General features: G+C 39.4%; 2 protein-coding genes across 6 annotated transcripts in view; both read left to right on the forward strand.

Moving 5' to 3' along the window:
* The window catches only part of LOC110847017, a 29,224-nt gene extending 11,016 nt beyond the window's left edge, over positions 1-18,208 (forward strand). For 4 of the 5 annotated variants that reach the window (XM_035849808.1, XM_035849811.1, XM_035849809.1 and 1 more), the window contains 9 exons: positions 12,376-12,570; positions 12,670-12,810; positions 12,931-13,057; positions 13,249-13,351; positions 15,336-15,797; positions 15,927-16,038; positions 16,128-17,425; positions 17,537-17,607; positions 17,688-18,208. In XM_035849808.1, the coding sequence (XP_035705701.1) occupies positions 12,376-12,570; positions 12,670-12,810; positions 12,931-13,057; positions 13,249-13,351; positions 15,336-15,797; positions 15,927-16,038; positions 16,128-17,425; positions 17,537-17,607; positions 17,688-17,784 (2,606 nt within the window). In that variant the 3' untranslated portion in view covers positions 17,785-18,208. Of the gene's footprint in view, positions 1-3,982; positions 4,419-12,375; positions 12,571-12,669; positions 12,811-12,930; positions 13,058-13,248; positions 13,352-15,335; positions 15,798-15,926; positions 16,039-16,127; positions 17,426-17,536; positions 17,608-17,687 lie in introns of those variants that run through there. The other variant, XM_035849812.1, reaches the window with a different exon arrangement.
* LOC118434968 (protein jim lovell-like) lies at positions 7,627-10,283 on the forward strand. Its single transcript, XM_035849813.1, has 4 exons — positions 7,627-8,705; positions 8,782-8,871; positions 8,947-9,261; positions 9,341-10,283. Exons 1-4 carry the CDS (start codon positions 8,252-8,254, stop codon positions 9,757-9,759), a joined length of 1,278 nt encoding a protein of 425 aa, XP_035705706.1. The 5' UTR covers positions 7,627-8,251; the 3' UTR covers positions 9,760-10,283.
* Positions 18,209-19,248: the final 1,040 nt, after the last annotated feature.

Below are 19,248 nucleotides of genomic sequence, written 5' to 3' on the forward strand. Positions count from 1 at the left end.
ACGTCGTTGCATGATGTGCACACAAAAATATGTATTTTATTTAGATCGGAATTTCTTATGCTCACCGTTTCATTCAGTACAGACCGACATGGATTAAATCCGTTTTTTAATCCGTTCACTTGCGTATGTACATGGCAAAGAGATTACACAAACCCCAAAGTAGAACTTATGTAGGATAATATTCTGCCAATAAATATGCATTCCGGAAGTGCATAACAAACGCTTGCTTTAACAAGATTCACCTCCACATGTTTTATTTAGAATAGCAAAATTATTTACATACGCATAGCGGCATTGGTCAACGAAGACAGGTTGAGCAAAAACAATAAATAATAATGGCACTGAAATAATATTTTTTACTAAAAATATGCCTTACGTATGTATTAGCGAGATTAGTTGAGCATGTTGCCGACTTTTCGAATACAAATCAACAACAAGAGTTTGACACGAAGCGACGAAATGCATACGTAGATGACAAAAAAACTGTAAGGTGGTTGAGCAGATTGAGACAGCAATAAATAGAATTGAAGAGGATTCTTCTGAAAGTAGGATCGCGCAATGCGAGTGAAATACATATATTTATTAAGAGTGAAGAGAAGTCAGTAGGTTGGAGGGTTTAAGTACCAAGGGAAACTTAATAATCTCTAACATTGGAAACTTTTTGAAGAAAATCCTTTTAAGTTTCATGAGCAAATCTCATTTCAGGACTTATTATCCTTCAACGATATATTTATTTATCCTTGATATTAGCAGGGGACAGCCTTGTCAGATTTACATAAGACGAATGCAATAAATATCATCCTCGCTCTCTAGGTAGAAAGATGAACCAACAACACTCGAGATGAAGCAACATCTTCTGTGCAATGGATAAGCATGTTAGGAGATGACTAATTGGTTTACGTAATATTTGTTACGAGTGAAATAAGGCATTGGAATTGAGAGGGATGAACGACGCTACTCTTTGTTATCTTTATATCATCATTAATTTTGAAAATTTCCACTCAGCATTCAGACAATACTTTAACATGTGACATGTACATTTCTGCATCTAATAATTATACTTACTTATTTTCTTGAGTGGTAACTCCGTACTCTTCAAATAATTAATGATGGAATCGATGACGAATCTTTAAAATCCCTTCTACTCCTGTTAAACTAATCGAATTCAGTTTAATTCAGTTCATGAGAATAACTGCCAACTCAAGGCGATGAGGAATGATATTCACTTGTGCTGGAAGGAATAAAAGGGAATTAAAATGTTGGCTAACGAAGCAGTAGACGGAGAGGTATAGTAATAGTCGTGTAGATGTGTAGATGTGTACCCATTGTGTAGCCCTGCATATATTTATTTGGGAGTAATGAGAGGAGAGGAGGAAGGAGAGGGTTGCGAAGAGATCTGCCTGCATCATGTGCCGGGTACTAATCTTCATAATCAGAATAATGATAAAATGCAGTGAGTTTTGAGTGAGTAAAATGAGAGAGAAAGCCTTATCGTCCCGGTGGTGGTGTGGATTAAGTGAAGAGGAGACACTTACGACTACCCCTCCGTCTCCTCCTTGCGAGAGATACATCCAACTCTTTAATTAGTGGAGATTAACAGAGTTTTCCCCTCCATAGTTTTAATTTCAAACTTATTTTTGGTCGGATCAAAAGGATCAAGCCAGCCATCCATTCCCAACCTACACGTCCAATAATGAACCCAACTAACAAACCAACTCAATCTATGTGCATATACTGAGGAGCACTCTCAGTCAGTACTCTCTGCTTTCACCACTGCGTGCATCTAGGTACGCATGCAGTTTTTAATGTGTGGACATGCATATAACTTTCCTCTTTGGCTTGGTCTCGTCTCAAGTGCACATATTTTCGTCGCAATTGTACACATATCTAACACAGTACTCCTATTGTTCTAAATTTTGTTTACGCTTTTAAAAAGTGTTGTTGATTAAGCTACACCGCTGTACTTATTATGCGTTCACGTACATATGTAAGTACAGATGTATATGAAAATCCTATGTGCAAATTGTTCCAGGTTCATTCAATCCAATTCTAACGAGGTTAACAATTGGAACATGAAACTGCATATGTAAATATGAGTTGTTCTTCATAAGTAACATTGTTTTGACCGCATGCATAACACACAATCAGCATAATAATGGGTAATACATCCAACCTATTGCCTTCGTTGGTTGGCAGTGGGATCTCTCGCTCCGGAGATGCATGTTCGTTCACTGGATCGGATTTGGATTCTGCTGGAGGATTGTTTTCAAAGCCGTGAACTTTCGATCCAATTTCAACCCTACGGTTTTCATATTACGCAAAATAATTTTCTTTGACAATAATGACAGTGGAATTGGATGGAAACTCGAACATGTGTAATTTTACCCTGTTTTCCTTCTGGATAAATTATTACTAATTCGTAATAGATGATTCATGCATGTGTTCTCTGGCTGGTTTGGTAGCGGATTTGCATCCGAATGTACATATGTATGCACACTGGAGTAAAATGATATGGTGGAGGAAGAGACAAGATGATACCATTATGGAGAGGTCCATTAGTCCTTACAAATTTATACTTTAAAGATGATACTGATTCGGATTGGCTGGTGATATCGTGTGGCTCACTCCCGTTAATGCAATATCCTCCAAGCCATAATGCCTCCAAGGATTGATCTGTTGAGGTTGCACAGGTTTCATTCGAAATGGCTTGTCGAATATCATATGAATATTTCATTACGAGCAAAATCACGATTTAATAAGAAGTAAGTACTTAATGAGAAAAGTATGAATGAGACCAAAGTTAGAAAGTTCCCCTTAAAGTCGTAATGCACATAAAAATTGAGATATTGTGTTTGTTTTGTTGGATGATTTCTGGTAATATGAGGACGAAGGGCGAAAAGTTGTCAATGCGCAATCTGAGGAGGGTAATATGGGGAATGAATGCATGGTTTATGCAGAGGTGCCATTACATTATTATTGTGATGAGGAGTGGGATTGGATTGAATCGGATAAGAATAATGGGCTTGGAATTTTTTGCCTTTCACTCCTCGGCCAACACCACCAAAGCAACAAGGAAACCCATTACGTCGGAGACAGATTTCGGTTTAGGTTTGTTGGCCGGATTTGGTGCGGTTGGTTGGTGTGATCTGTCCGTGATGATATAATACACAACCATTGCTGCACCCACCACCGTCGCTGAAGAATTGTGATGTAGTGGTTTTCCTCGCTGGGAGAAAGAAAAGATGATGGGATCGGATCGACGGGCACCAAACTACCATGAGCCATATAAATACGTGTATGGATGTGGTTAGATGCACATACATGCTACTGCGAGAGTGAGCTGTGAGTGAGCATCCCGGGATTTAGGATTGGATAAGGAAAAGGGAATTATAATAACATAACTGGGAAGATAAAAGGCGACTCTAAAAGGATGGAACAACTCCAAGGAAAGGTGGAAGGGGTCCAAAAAATATCATTTTCTTTCAACATCATCGCTATTCTTCTCCCTCGTACTGATTTCCATTCTCACTACACGTAGTCATGCATACAATGAGAAAATCCGTCGGATAAGCGAAAGTCAAATTGCACTTTTTGCTGTTACAATAATTCATGGATACAACTGATTGATTAGTGGTCAAAATAATTGGCAATCTCACTTTTTCCGGCAATATCAGAATGAGATTAGGGATAACGAATAAAGATGAGAATCCTAGTTTTCAATGTACGAAAACGGTTCAATTATTGATAATTCAATGAATTTATATGATGAATATTTTCAATGCGGATATTAGTATGCATCTTATTTAATGACGATTGAGGATAAGTCGAGCGAAATAATTCATTGACTGTGGGCCGCTTGTGAAGATCCCCATCGTGTAGAAATCCTAATATCTCTGTTCAAAAGAGAGGAGGTGGTGAGACTCTGTAAGAGAAAGAGCCCAACTCTCACTCAAAGAGCAGACCTCGTTGTATACGTTTTGTTACGTACCACAGTCTCATTCATGGTTCGGACCAGTTGTGCTGGGCTCTTGTGCAGTGAAGCACGTTTTTGCTCACCACTCACAAATTCGGCTTTGATTTTACAACCACCACGTGTCTAACTGAACAAAGTGAAAGTTTCCCTAAAACAGCAGCAAACCTTACTTCCTTGATAACTTTATAAAAAATTAAAACAGTGAATGTTAAAACAGTTGGTTGTCCAGATATTGGATGGAGTAGCATGAGGTTGAAGAATCCAAAGTGTTTCATCTCAAGAAATGTCAAAGCCAGTGATGGTACTATTTTAAACTGTCGTAACCATTCTGAATTTAAGCTTCAGGATAATTTAGTGCTTGACATGGATATCAAAGACATATTCATGAGAAATACAGATCCAAATAATGAGATTTCCGGTGGTGGAGGAGGTGATAAATATTCAGGTAAGAGTAATATGAGAACACTTTAGGTTGCTACATTGGCATTTCGTTGTCGTTGTTGATTTTATCCATGATCCAGTCTTGCTAAACTGCATTCCATACTTAGGCTTATGTGTCTGACATTGGTCTCATGTGAACACTGGGCACACTGAACAAATATTAAATATCAAGTTGTTAATTTGATATCTGGTAAATAACAGCAGGAAGAAATCAATCAATATAGTCAGCTCAAGTTGTATGTGACATTTTGATTGTTCATATGATCGAGTTAATCCCAAAATGACTGATAAATAAGATAAATAGGATAAATAGGATAGGATTCAGCAAGTTCATATGGTATGCATGGAATGAATCCGACTATACATTTTGGATTTCATTTTCAGACCAAAGCTAACTAATAATGCAACATCAAATTACGGATTGGTATTTATTTCGCAATTAATATTCGCAAGTATATAACTATTAAGTGTGTAAGGAAATAGAGGGCATTTAGAATTTTTGACACATCCTTAGTATAATTTGCATACATATGTATATATCTACGTCTACGTATGTGGATATTAGAACTTATAGTTAACCTTTTCAACCTTTGAAATTGGATAACAATAAAATTCAAATTGTTTGTTGGCGACACAAGTCTTGCAGTAATGCGTAATGAGTCGCAGTTTAAACTACATAATCTCTTTCACAGATGACGAGTTTCAATAATACTTCTCGAGAACAATGGCATACTTTCCGTAAACATTTATAAGAAACCATTGTTTATTGTTCGGTGATACTTTGACTGTGCTGCTAATAAGCTATCACGATGCTACGATATGCTCTATTCTTAAAATTCAGATTAATGAGAATGAACTCTAATAATGGAGCACATTTAGAATTTTTAAAAGTGACTCATAACAAGCAACACATAGGCAGACAAAGCTGTTAAACATGATATGCGGTTATATAAAAAGAAAATACTTTGAGATTCGAGCAACAATGCAGATGGCAAATCTATTCATGTGTTCACTTTGTTAGCAAAAATGGATATGACGTCGTCGTCATATTATGAAAGAAGGAAGGAAGGAACTTTAGTCTTGATCAGATCCGTCCGCGAGAATAAGGCTTTCAATTTAAATCGCGTGTGAGACTTGGGAGAAAATCTGGAGAAAGGTGACGGCGCTAAGGAATGTTCTCAGAGGATCTTTCTGGATCTGGATTTTCTTGACTGAACTCTGTTGTTGCTCGTATTCCATTTTTTTATCCGCTGGAAATGCAATGCTAGAGAACTGAAATGCATTGCACTGACACAAAGATCCATCCAGTTTTATTTGGAAGGAGTTTTAGGTTGGAGACGTGTGTGTGGGGGGTTTGAGAAGGATAGAGGGAGAGCAAGAGAGAGAGAGGACGGTATAATCTTTATTAGACTTTGGAAGATTGGCAAGGCGGAGGGGTTTAGGATTTGGGACTCTCCTAAGCTCCGGATTTAGATTCATCAATCACGGGAGATAATCTTCTTATTTCTTGCTTCCCTCCCGAACACACACTTGGGAGAGAACAACTGCCTCTCAGAGGAAGCTATATATATAAATTCTATATGCGTATTATTTATACTTTTGCCCCTCTTATTACCAACAACCAGCATCAGTGGTAGTACCCTAACATGACCCTAACTGCGCCATACCCACGAATGAGTTCCACCAATCTAGGAGGATAAAAATTCATTTGGAAATCCCAGACATTGCTGACTAGCGTACACAATTGTGCAGGATTTCAAAAATTCCTGACCCAATGTAATGATTTTCTCAATTTTGTATTGATCTGTGAAATGACTTTTGAACACACAAACACTAATTCCTATCCGCATACATGCATTACTTTTCTCACACGAAGAACATTATGAAAGTATGACATGAACCGTGGTTTGGTGGGCAGCAGCAAAAGTCGGAACAATGGCATCAATATTCGGTGACTCTGACAATTGCGGGGTGGTTGCTTGCTAGTTGGTGGAGTATCTGGTAGTAAGTTCTGTGAAAGACGAAGGAGAGATTGGATAGGAGGGAGAAAGGATCAAAAAGGGGACAAGAAATCCCCATAGCACAACTTCATCCGTCTCCTTGTATATGAGGATTTAGCAGCTATAAGTCTGGAGAAAAGGTTGAAATCCCTCCGTTTACTTATCTATATCCTCCCTGCTCTCCTCTCTCTATTAGTTCAAAAAAGAGAATAAGTAGCATTAGCAAAGTTGAAGCTGAATCTGCCAGTCTCATCCCGTCCTCCTCGTCCCACAACATCCTTACGTAATTCTTTCCACGGAAGAAGAAGAAGAAGAGTGCTTCTTTGCCTCCGTCTCGATAAGTCCACGCCACCACCACCATCACCACGAAGGACGGCCGGTGAAATCCTCATCCCTCTCCTGAGCCAGCTTCAATCCGGGAATTTCTTCTCTCTCTCTCTCCAGCAGCCAATGTGTCTGGCCTGGAGCTCTTCTAAAGAGTTCTTACTCTAATCCCTTTTCGTCAACTAATCCGTAAAACTATAATCTACTTCCTCCTCGCTTTTCTCCTCCCGGTTCTCCTATGCTCCACACAACCACGGGTAGTTCATACAAGTCGATGGTGGTATAAACTTGCCGTCAGGCTCATCTATCTCTCTTCCTCTCTATCTCCCTGCTAACAAGCCACCACGCCACGCGGCTAAGATGTTGATGTCCATGCTTTGCTTTCCTCCGAAATCCTCCTCCTTTCCTTCGCTCTCTCATCAGCCCAACTATTTTAATCCCCTTCCAACCTGTATCTCTCATCCGGAGAAGTCTATTCTTCGGCAAATACCTACGGCTCAGCCCGGCTTAGATCCCTTCCCCACCAGCACCAACAAGAAGCATAGGAAGCAACCAACAACCTGCTCATCCGATTCTGTCCTCAATTCCAATATCTCAATTCACACAATCCCTTTCACTACCACTTCCCACTCAAAATCTAACAACTTTGTCAAGGCTCCAAACGCCGTCGATAAGCTAAGACCAACTTCATCATTTGGTTATTCATTCTTCACAATTTATTAAAGCAAAAAACAGGAAATCGGAAACTTGATTTCATTTTTGCCTTTTAATGTATTATGCCACTAAAAATATTAACAGGGATAAAATTGCATATGAAAATGTCATTTGAAATTTGGTGCGGGTCAAATGAGATTTTGTGTATGTAATCCTGCGTCTCAAATTATCAGGAGCTATTGTACTTCTTTGTGCACTCCAATCTCAGAATTTCATCAAGTTATTAAGCAGAAAACCAGATTCTCGTATAAAGATCCAGTGCGTACATTTGTACGCGTTTGTGAATGACGTCATGCTTGATTTGAAAACTAAAAATGCCGACTACTACAAATAGTAGTAGGATTTCAGAGTTAAAAGTTATGAAATATCATATGGGGCGCAGTGAGACTCCACAAAAATTCAGAACGAATTACTATCGTAGTAAGTCATGAAAATTTGTGGAAGCTATGGTGATGGGATGGAGTCAAGAGGTCACTGGTTTTCCATTCTTCTTCTCTCATAGCCAGTCACTCCCAAGTTCTCTCGCAAATCTCAGCTCTCCATATCTCTCCATCGGCTGGTCTTCTTAGGACTCCGACCCATATTTTTCACCAACCCCACCCATATTAGCCCAAAGTCACAAGTCTATAATTTCCGAAATCCAACAACAAGCTGGTTTTCACAATTTGCAGTTGTAAATAGAAAGGAAAGATATAGATATTTTTTAACCTTCTAGCTTGTGAATCTTCCAAATTGCAAATACAGTTTTTGCCTTTTCTGTGTTCAATTTTATAGCTTTTTGGAATTTGAGTGTAAAATAATGGATAAGAGCAATACAAGTTTGGAGGTCATCGAGCCTGTTGTCGTACGAAAATGGCCAGCTCACTATGGCTCAATAAGGGATGCATTCAGCAACTTTATGGAAAACGATGTATTCTCGGACGTGTCTGTATTCTGTGATTCCTTTCCTTTTCGCTTGCATCGGGTCATTCTGGCTGCAGGATCGGAATACTTTGAATACGTGTTTACAGAAATGTGCATCTCAACCTCAGATGCAGTGGTCATCATCTTCAAAATCCGTCGAGAGATATTTCGCTACATTATTGACTACATTTATAAAGGAAAGGTCACTATTAAATTGAGCGATTCAAAAGAATTTGAAGACGCAGTTGCCGAGTTGAAAATTCGTGGCAATGGTTGTATTGCATCAACCTGGATAAGCGATGTGTGTCCTAGTGACTTTTTGTGCGTGTCTGTTGACAACGAGGACGAAGGTATGATGACAGCGAGAGAGCAAAGTTCTTAATTCACAATCAAAGTTCATGAATAATTATTGTATTAACGATTTAGACGACTTCAAACCTACGTCAAAACCGAAGGGTTTAGGAAAGCCCTCGGCAGGTCGAGGCGGAGTTTCAGCTTGCGCGACATTTAATAACAGTACAACGTCACTAAATACCTTTTATTGTTGTGTAAAATAATTTATATGTTCAGATTTTTAATACTGTATTATAGCCGTGTCAAAGGTGTTGAAAGAGCGAAATAGCATGGTTCAATTCGATGGTGTGTCTGGAAACAAAAATGGAAACGGATCTATAATCAAGAAACGTAGAGCCAAATCGGACTCCGCGAAATCAACAACTTTTACAACACCTCAACCTCCTCCTCCAAAGCGTAGGAGGGGACCCCGACCTCGACAAATGGACGATAATAACCCAGAAAGTGTTTTGGGCGACATTTTAGACACGGTTTGTAGCGGTTCTGACAAATTCGAGGATGTTGATGGTCTAGTACAGGGTCTGGTATCCGAATACCAGAAAATTGTAGATTGTGAGTATGCTTGCCAATCAAGAAGGATTCTGTTAAATTAAGATAAACTAATTGGTTGATTATTATGGAACTAATTTAGCAAAAAATGCTCGTAAGCCAAAATCTGCGCGGAAGCCTGTGTCAGAAGAACATGAGAAACAGAAGACCGACTTTGAACAATCGTTGACTAATGCAGCACAGGATGTAATAGACAAGCTACTTCTCATTGACGAAGCAGCTGCTCTTTATGGAGTATCAATTTCTGGAATACGCAGACGCATGAAAGTTTTAAAGACAGCATCCCCCGAAGACGCTAAAACCGTGTCACCTAATTTCGTTAATCCCGAAAATGTTAAAACCTCAGCACTTGGAGAAGATAACGAAATATGCAAAGGGACTTCACAAAGAGAGGACTCTGATTGCAACGTTCTGATCGATTCGAGCAGAATCGACGAAATTATCCAGGAAGGAGGAACAACTAATCAAGAAGAAGATGAAGAAAACATTGAGGAAATTTAAAACCACATGAACACTTTAGATAGGTTAAATAGATGAAGTCTGTTAAAATGGTCCCAGTTTTCTTCACATATGTATATATTTGTTAAATTTTATCAAAATGTGTAGCATGTTGCGTCATTGTTTTGTATTTTTCTCGGATGAATGAAAATACTATTTATTCGTTATGTAAGCTTATCGATATACATATGTTTGAATTTCGTGTTTTTATATGTAAGTTATCAGGCTGGTATATTTACGTATTTGTAAACCTTGTATGATGGCCTGTCATTTAGTTTCTAAATGAAATTGTTTACCAAATTGTTCTAATTTAATTGTGTAGCGTTATAATTTTATGGGTAGCTATGTACATATATACAGAACTTCATAATTTCTTTTCATGAGTGTCTGTCTGCTAGATTGACTATGTATGATCCTGACATAAGTACATAGGTATATCGTACGTACGTATAACGTCATCTGCATATTTAGTGCACTCGTAGGACGAGGATTAGAAATTCTGGTTTCATCATGAACGAGGTGGATTAGACGGGACGAGGAAAGTTTTTTACATGGATTCTGAGGGATAACTATTTTGGTTTTGCTAGTCAACTAGCGACGCAGCTCTACAAAAAAAAGTTACGCCGAGGAGAAAGAGTTGTATTGAAATTAATGTACATTGTTTGAAGTTTTCTCTCGACCTTATGTCCTATATAAATACTACTACTGGATGTCTTGCGTGGGGATTTACTTGGTTGGGTTTTTGGCATGGGTAGCATATTTGGTGCTTGTTGTGGTTGGTGAGTGAGTGAGAAGGTGATAGCGGCGGTGAAAGTAGTTCGGAAATCAGAATTAGCTCCTAAGCCATTCCCAGAGCTGTTGTTGCGAGTGGAAGGATGCAAACTGTCTCATCTCTCATTTCCATTCCATTATACTTTTTAAGCCAGAAATATCTGCTGGGAATTTAGTTTCTCCTAAATACCGACGACATTCTCATTTTTTTCTCGCTTCATTGCTAAGCCCGGAATCTGGAATTTTGCTCGTCCTCTTTTTTCACCAGATCTGGATTTGCGCCTAACTTGTGGGGATTTGTTAACCTAATTGGTTCCCTCTTAAATTTATGTTACACTAAATGTTGTTACCGCCCAGTTTGTCATCAAGGAGTTCTCGACTTTTAGTAGACTAGTAAAAAAAAGTTCTGCATGTAAATCCACCAAGGATTTACCAATAAATGAAAAACCTGGCACTGCTTCTGAGAAAAATTATACCAAATTACTCCAGTCCCACTAAATTGACCCCTCCTCTGGTTGTGCACAATATAAATATCTAACGTAATCTCCCATGAGTTGTGTTTTCTCGTCTTGTCATTTTCAAAAAAATGACATCGCATAACCCTTTGACCATTTTTGGTTTATTGCTTACTTTCCCACCCCAACAACCCTACCACAACTGACTCATAGCGAGTGAGGGGATAATGGAGTGGTTCATAAGTAAAAGAGACTTTTATTTAATTTCTCTCCAAGCTACAAGTTAACTCGGCCCGTTGTGTCGCATTTGTCTCATCTTTTCAAAATCATTGCGGTCGCATTATCAAAACCACCTCAAGCCAGAGATTACCTCCTCTGAGACTGCACGATTTGATTTAACAATACAGATGGACAGAGAATGAGACATGTTAAAGCATGTCGGGGGTGGTAGAACGGGAGCAATGATTTCAGAATTCCCTCAAGTCAGGAAAACTTGTACAATTTTCTTCAAGAAGCCAGAATCATCGTTTTTCTTAATAAAATTTTATTTTTATATATCTTGACATCATTGCAAACACGTATCTCTCTTGTCATGCCACTCTTCATGACGAAAGTCTGATACGATTGACCTCACCAACCACTGGAAGTGGTGGTAACTTTGCTTGCCACAAAACTCTGAACGACAGATTCAAACACAATTCTACTGGTTGAGATGGAGTTAGAGATATCACTTCCCTTAAAAACCTACAGTTCAACTCTTCTACGCCCGAACCAGACGAACCTAATTTTAAAATATTAATATAATTAATGGTTCGTAAATATAATCATTGCTCCAAGCTCATCTTGTACACGATGGAACACGTACTTTTAATAACTAGCTTCATGCAATTCCCTACTTTTGCAAATACCCGATTCATCGTTGGCAGCTCAAAAGTCGGCGGCAGGGTCATGTTATGGGCATAATTTTCGATATTATTTTCCTACCTCGATTGACATTGGATACCGAATTTCCAAGACTATTTTGAATATTGTTTTTAATACCCACCCACAGGCCACAATGACCCCCACCAGTCTCCAAAGGACTGATTTTGCTCTTCTTTAAGCTCAATTTCTACATTGACTCATTCGATATGTGCGAAAAATTGTAACTCGGCAGGATAAAGTTAAAGAGAGTTATTGACAGACACACATGATGATGTTTCCGTAAGTCTTTGGTTGGGCTAAAAAGTCAAGTTCTCAATTATCCTTCTGTGGACTTCTTGATACGTTTGAGTTGGCGTTTAATTAAAGTGAAAATGGTTACTGCTTTTTGATATACACATTTTAAAATCTGCTATCATGATAGTGAAAATTTAATTTCCTGATTGCGTTGACATTGTTGGTTTCCTTACAGGAAAGTCTCTGCCAATCCATTGTGTGATCGAGGTGATTGACAAGGAGGCTGAGAACTGTTTGGGCCGTGGGAGCGGTCCTTCTTCCTCTGGAGGTGACAACAATAATGGGGCTCGAGGTGGAGATAAGACAGCGTCTGGGAAAAGTGAGACTTGTGGAAGTGGCATTGGCAACCCTGCCAATAGTGGTGGTGCTGGTACGTGGCCTTATCTGTCCCTAACTTGATGACGACAACATTGAAAAGTCCAACCAAATTCTAAACTCAACGTTTCCGTTATTTCCCATCCATCTACAGGTTCGCTTCACGCTGGTGGAGTGAAAATCGTGGAAGTTGATGATTTTGTCATCATTCCGGTCGGGACCCCTTTTCAAGACGTTGTTATAACTGTTCTCACTCTTTTGGGCTATCCTAAAGACGTCATACAACAAGCAGAAGGTAGTTTATATAATAAGCTTGACTAACAAGAAATGAAAGTGAAAATTCGTATCGAGTCGCTATACTAAAAAGATAAGTACGTATGTTAGTTATTTATTTGGGTAATTTGGTTGTATGCAGGGTCAATTCTGCTAAAGAATTGGAAACCCTTAAGATTGGATCAAGTGTGTGACTCGCCCCATAAAACAGTCGGAGACATTCTCAATGACCTCACGAATCATGTTACACTCCAAGTTCTAGTCACCAGGTGAGCGATATTTTCCTAAATTTTGCGCCTGATTGATTATATGTTGGGTTGGAAATGATGATGGGAAAATGGTGCCCCAACTTTAAGGGCACTTGTTGAATTACCCAATTATGTTAAAGAAATAATAAAGAAATAATTCCCCATGTTGGATATACACAACAAAATTATATTTAACTTTACTTGTTACACAGACCCAAAGGAGGACCTGCTGAAGATCTGAAGGAAAAGTTACTCCGATTGCTGCTCGCTCAGTCTTCAAACATTCTCATGGGATCGGGCTGTCCATTAGATGAGGTAATTTCTTCCTTTTCATACATGTTTTTTTTATATTCATCGAGCAAGCGTTACATTATTTCTTCCAATGTCCGGAAATAGCTTTGATTATATAATTTTAAATCTTTGTGTAAGTTTAGTAGTTCAAATGGAATAATTATGCAGGGAAAGTCTGTACGCATCCTTCCTCGTGAAAGAAGGAGAGGAGAAATCACGTCAAAAGTTGGAGAATATTTGGTAAACGCTTCGGTCGGATGATTTCTTCTCACCTTTTGTTAAAAGGATTAAGACGCACGAGGTTTAACTCGAGCGAGAGAGAAAAGGGAGCTCAATTTTCAAGTCATATTTAAATTCAATTCATTCATAACTTGATCCGACCTCAGCGCAACTCGAGCATGAACATAAAACCAACCAACCAACCAAGCCTTGTGCACAAAATAACTTCTTTTGCCTTGCACTCGTCCTCGTCTTGCCGACCTTATCTCAGTCTCAGTCTTATATTTAGTGGTAAATGAGAAATGACAAATCAACTGCTGTTTTCTGCTCGAGTTGAGCATGGGCTAAGGCGTATGCATGGGATATACAGTAACGAATTTAAAATTTGAATGCATCACGAGCTAATACCTTTCTTTAATAACTGTTCTTGAGGTTAAACACCATATTGTTTGGTGTTGGTGTGGATGTTAAATAAGCTTTTGAACGAAAACAATGCCTACCAAGCAGGTTTGAAAACTGAGAGATGATGGTGAGGCTGCTGCCTCAACTCCCTGAGAAAGAGTACTTATCTCCTCCTCTTTCCACCACGGTCATTGTTGGTCATGAATCGAGAGGAGGGAAGAATAAGAGATCAAGAGAAGATTAAAAATAGCATGAGATGTTGCTGCTTCTCCTGCATGTACCAAAGTTCCTATGTACGAACCACACTGCGACGACTACTCCTGTTTATTCATCGTCTCTCTCTCTCTCTCCTGAGCAGAAGGACGATTTTAATAAGTTACATTGTGATTTTAAAAGAGTATCGAAAGGATTTATTCTAAATGTTTCGCTTGGTTCAAAACAGACACAAAAACGAGCTTAATTTCTTCTTGATTCTTGCAACAAGAAATAATAATTTATGAGTTGAGGTTGAGTTAGCCAGATTACAGAGGACGAGAGAAGGGATTAATCCTACTTCTCTATTGATTGATGATTTCGAATCATGAAAACGAATAATGTGATGAATCTTTCTCAAATTCGAGTGAGTACTTGTTGTTCAGCATCATCCCCTCTCATAAAGATCTCATCTTGGTCGTCGTCGTCGTCAGTAGCTTAATTTCATTTATTTGACGTTCTCAATCTCAACTTGTTCCGTGCACCCGTGATATGCGTATAGGCGTACATGTGTACGAATGAATAGGGAGAGGTAACCAATCTTATACTTGCACAAGTTTCCAATTGTAGTTCAAAGTGTAACTAGTTTTGTACTTAATTCCAAGTTTGATTCTGATTTTTCATCTGTAATCTCTTCAAAGGTTCATTTTATTCTCTTTCACTCGCTGGCTGACGAGCCTCCCCGTGAAACCCTGAGCTAAATGGAGGAGTTGAGATGAATAAAGGACAACTCATCCTCTCATCTCTTTCATTTCATGTTTTGTACTTCTTGGTATTTGTCTGTTGAGTGAATTTAGAATTGTGACCCCTTTTATTGCAAGTACAGTAGTGGATGAGTGAGTATCACACTGTTGCTCTAGATGTACATGCACGTATCCCCGCTTTTACCTATGTATTTACTGACACATTGCAATCAAAGGAAAGGGTTTCAAGTATTACGAAACTAATCACATTACATACGCACAGTTGACGAGGAAGTAGCAAATTCTTTACTTTTGTCAAAAACTTCCTTCCGATTAATGGATAATGTAATGCTGAGTGGATAATTAAAAAAGAGAAAGCGATTGTTTTCCGAGAACCTGGTTGGTACATAAATAGTGATTTAAATTGGAATTTGCTCTCTGTCCATACGTAGGCAACCTTAGGCCAGTTGGTGAAGGGTCAGTGGCCACAAAATTTGGCGGAAGATGTCAAGCGACGATTTGACCAGTGGTACTCTGTTCATCAGCAAAAGTTAGCGATGGGATCGGAACAGACGCACCCAGCGCTTAGTCACAGTCACCACTCGACCTCGAACTCCCATCAGATCCTCTCAGGAAGCAATGGGAACAACCGTGGCTCACCCACCAATTTATCAGTCAACTCATCATCATCCCATCAACACAGTCATTTGGTCAATGGGTCTTCGATCGTCTCCTCGGTACGCCATCATCTTTTAGATAAGACCGCGTATGAAGAAGATAACCACGCTGGTCATCCGGTATTCCATGGTTTGACCACACAAAAAACAAGGATGCGAACCAGCTTTGATCCAGAGATGGAAATACCCAGGCTGCAACACTGGTTTTCAGAAAACCCACATCCATCGAGGCATCAGGTATTTTTTAAAAATTAAGTTTTGTATAAAAATATTCTGGTGAAAGTCACCAGATGGATCATCATATCATTTCCACACACCAAAGGATTTCCTCGATCCGGTTTCTTCAAATTAATTCATCTGTTACAGATTCAGCAGTACGTGCGTGAACTCAATACACTAGATTGTCGCAAGGATAGGAAACCTCTTGATCTCAATAATGTCATATATTGGTTTAAAAATTCAAGAGCATCCTTTAAAAGCAAGTTGAAGACATTTTTGAACGTTTTTGACAATGGATACGTTGAATATCCAGTAGTTCGTAACTAATTAAAATGTATGCATGTTTAGGAAACGAGCTGCGATATAATGGATACTCCCCAAATCAGAGCTTTTCCCATCTCCACTCTCAAAATTCAGGTTCGAACCCTCGTCGTCACGGGGAGGACAACAAAGGCGATGTTCAGTTGCACTCTGGAGACCGTGACGAGCGAGACTTTAGCAACGAAAACTCTGGCAGCAATTGCCGGGACTCTTGCGATGACCATGATCAAGATATGAAGGAATACCATAGGGTGGAGATGGATGGGGACAATGATGAGAGTGAAGAGAGAGCAGATAATCAGAGAGAGTCCATTAGCAAGAGAAATGAAGAATGCGGTGGTGTTGGAGAGAATGAGGAGGAAGAGGACGAGATAAAAGTGGTGATCAAAGAGGAAATACAAGATGAGGACTTTATTAGCGTGGATGTGGAACTCTCCGAAGGCACGGGGGGCAATTTGAATCTTACTCCTCACCAAAGTCCAGGTAGTGGTGGTGGAGGTGGTGGAAGTGGTGAAGAAGAGGGTGGAGAAAGTTGCAACAACAATGAGCAACCTAAAGACCTGAGTTCTGGGAAGCCCCAGCAAAACCAAGAAAAGAACGTTCCACTCAAGAAAAATGAGGAACATGATAAAAAAGAGTCCTCGACTCCCATAGTCTCAAAATCCCGTCATCTACGCCAGCAGCAAATGGAGCAGCAACATCAGCAGCAAGAGCACGAGGGTGAAAGTAACTCCAGCTCACCCTCGGTATCTCCAGCTCCTAGTTCACCAGGAATGTCGCCCAACCATCCGTATGATTTCTCTGCTCCCTCCATGGTCAGCCGATTTCATCCCTTCTTCGACCATCACTTCATGGCTTACCGACACTTTAATTCCTTCAACTTTGGGCAAAATTTCCCTGGCTCAAATGGCCCCGAAGGACATCACAGTCCATCTGGATATGAGTCCGCAATGGGGTTGGTGGGACGAAAGATTTCTCCAGGCAAACCATCCCCAGGAATGGAAGCCGCGTTCCATGATTTTCAGAATGGAGTACCAATGGTCCAATCTAGAGGGGCGAGCGGAGGTGGGGGGTCCATGGTTGGTGGTTCCACTGCTGGAGATCACATGTCCCGCATCCGGGGTGAGGACTTGTTTGCAGCCAGATCAGCCTCCAGTGCAGAGCTAATTTCCTCAATTATCAACTCAAATCGGGGAGACTTGGGCCTAAGTCCTCTAAATTTAGGAAGCCATCATCAAAACCCAAACTCACTAGCGCTGGACGAACGAAGAAAGCGAAATAGAACTTTCATCGATCCTGTGACAGAGGTACCTCGCCTCGAACAGGTATTATAAATAGCAAATTTCTTCCATGTTCTATTATTCCCGGTCGCATGAAAATAAGGAAAGGACATTGATATATGATGAGAAATTGAAATTTTTGAAATTTTTTGACAGTGGTTCGCCCTCAATACTCATCCCAGCCACAACCTGATCCTAAAATACACGGAAGAACTCAATAGAATGCCGTAAGTTTGCTAATGCTCCTCAATTCCTCAATTCTTGGACGGTAATGACGTTTATGTATTCATTTATTTGTGTCATACAGGTATAGACAAAAGTTTCCCAAGCTCGAACCGAAGAATGTTCAATTTTGGATGAAAAATCGCAGGGCAAAATGCAAGAGGTTAAAAATGACGCTGTAAATTAGGTCACAGCAACATCAAAATTGTTCTCGCTTTGATAATTGTAGTTTATGTAGCCGTAATTTTTATCCATTCCATACAATCCAAAGATCGAATATTGAAATAATTTAATTTTAGTAATCTAAAAAATGATAACCTACCTCACACTTTGAACTCGTAATGTACTTTTACTCAGGGATGAATGTCGTGCACAAGTTATTATTACAATTCAGTATTGCTCTCGTACAATCTCGATGGAATGGAAAATGAGCGAGTCACTTAATAAAATAATGCAACGTTATGTATAATCAAAAAAGTTAGGCTAACGAGTGGTAGTTTTTTTCAATAATACATATATTTACCAAAGTATAAGCTAAATGTGTTTTAAACCTTCCTGTTTGAACCAAAGATTACTTATGAAAATAAATCAACCTTTATTTGATCATTCTCTCCTTCTCTCTACACACGTGCATTTAAATCAGCAATGTTTTCACGTCATGTCTCACACTATGCATATACATATTACGTAGTATATGCATTACCAATGGACACTGGGCACTGCATTTCATTCCAACCAAGGGGAGTAATTAGAGAAAGAAACACTTTGGAAGGCATGCATAATAAAATCAGTTCGCCTCCATTTTTGTCGTGAAAACCAAAGCACTTATCCCGACGATCTCTAAAACCCATTTAACGTATTATTTCGTAATTCCGACAAGAATATGAGCAAGTCGAGCTGAATGAAATAAAAATATCATCCTTTCTCTCCGGACTGCATGCATATTTGAGTCGTGTTCGTATTTTCCACAATTCCCCATTACTCATTTTTCACACGGGCAGGCAGGCAGGCGGATGGAGGAGGCGAGAAAGAATTAAAGTTAAAATTCATAATGAAGATCTGGAGAGATAATTCTTTCTGCTTGGCTCTACTTGCTTAAATTACATTACGTGACAAGAAAATGTGGACCTTTTCGAACAATCTCTCTCGGCTTCTGCTCTCCAGTTAGTGGTTGGCTCCTTGGTGTCAGTAAAGCAAGCATTTATTTTCGCATCCACCACAGCCACGAGGAAAAGACTCGAAATTACGAGATCCGATTTTTCTCAAAGTCAAGTCAGCCTCTAAAGTCGGACGAATTATGACCTGATAGAAATATGGATAGAGCTGATAACACTTCTTTGGAGAAAGTGTCGCATTTAGTCGCCATTACTGAGACTGAGGCTGTTGGGCTGCGGTTTATGAACTGGTTTAACCATACGCAAAATGATATAGCTTATTCTCTCCTCTATCCTATCTCCACTTGCTCTTCGATGTGCGATGATGATAATGTGCGAGTGATATAATGGAGCAAGAAAATGAAAATGTTCCTAAAGTTATCCTCCTCAGTTAGTTGAGAAGATGGAATGATACGTAGGATCCAACTTTCACCGAGAGTAAAAAAAAGTTGGACCGCGCTATCCAGTCCATCGGACCTCTCCCATGTACAC

The sequence above is a fragment of the Folsomia candida genome, unplaced genomic scaffold (genome assembly GCF_002217175.1).
Source record: "Folsomia candida strain VU population unplaced genomic scaffold, ASM221717v1 Fcan01_Sc003, whole genome shotgun sequence".
NCBI classification, from domain to species: domain Eukaryota; kingdom Metazoa; phylum Arthropoda; class Collembola; order Entomobryomorpha; family Isotomidae; genus Folsomia; species Folsomia candida.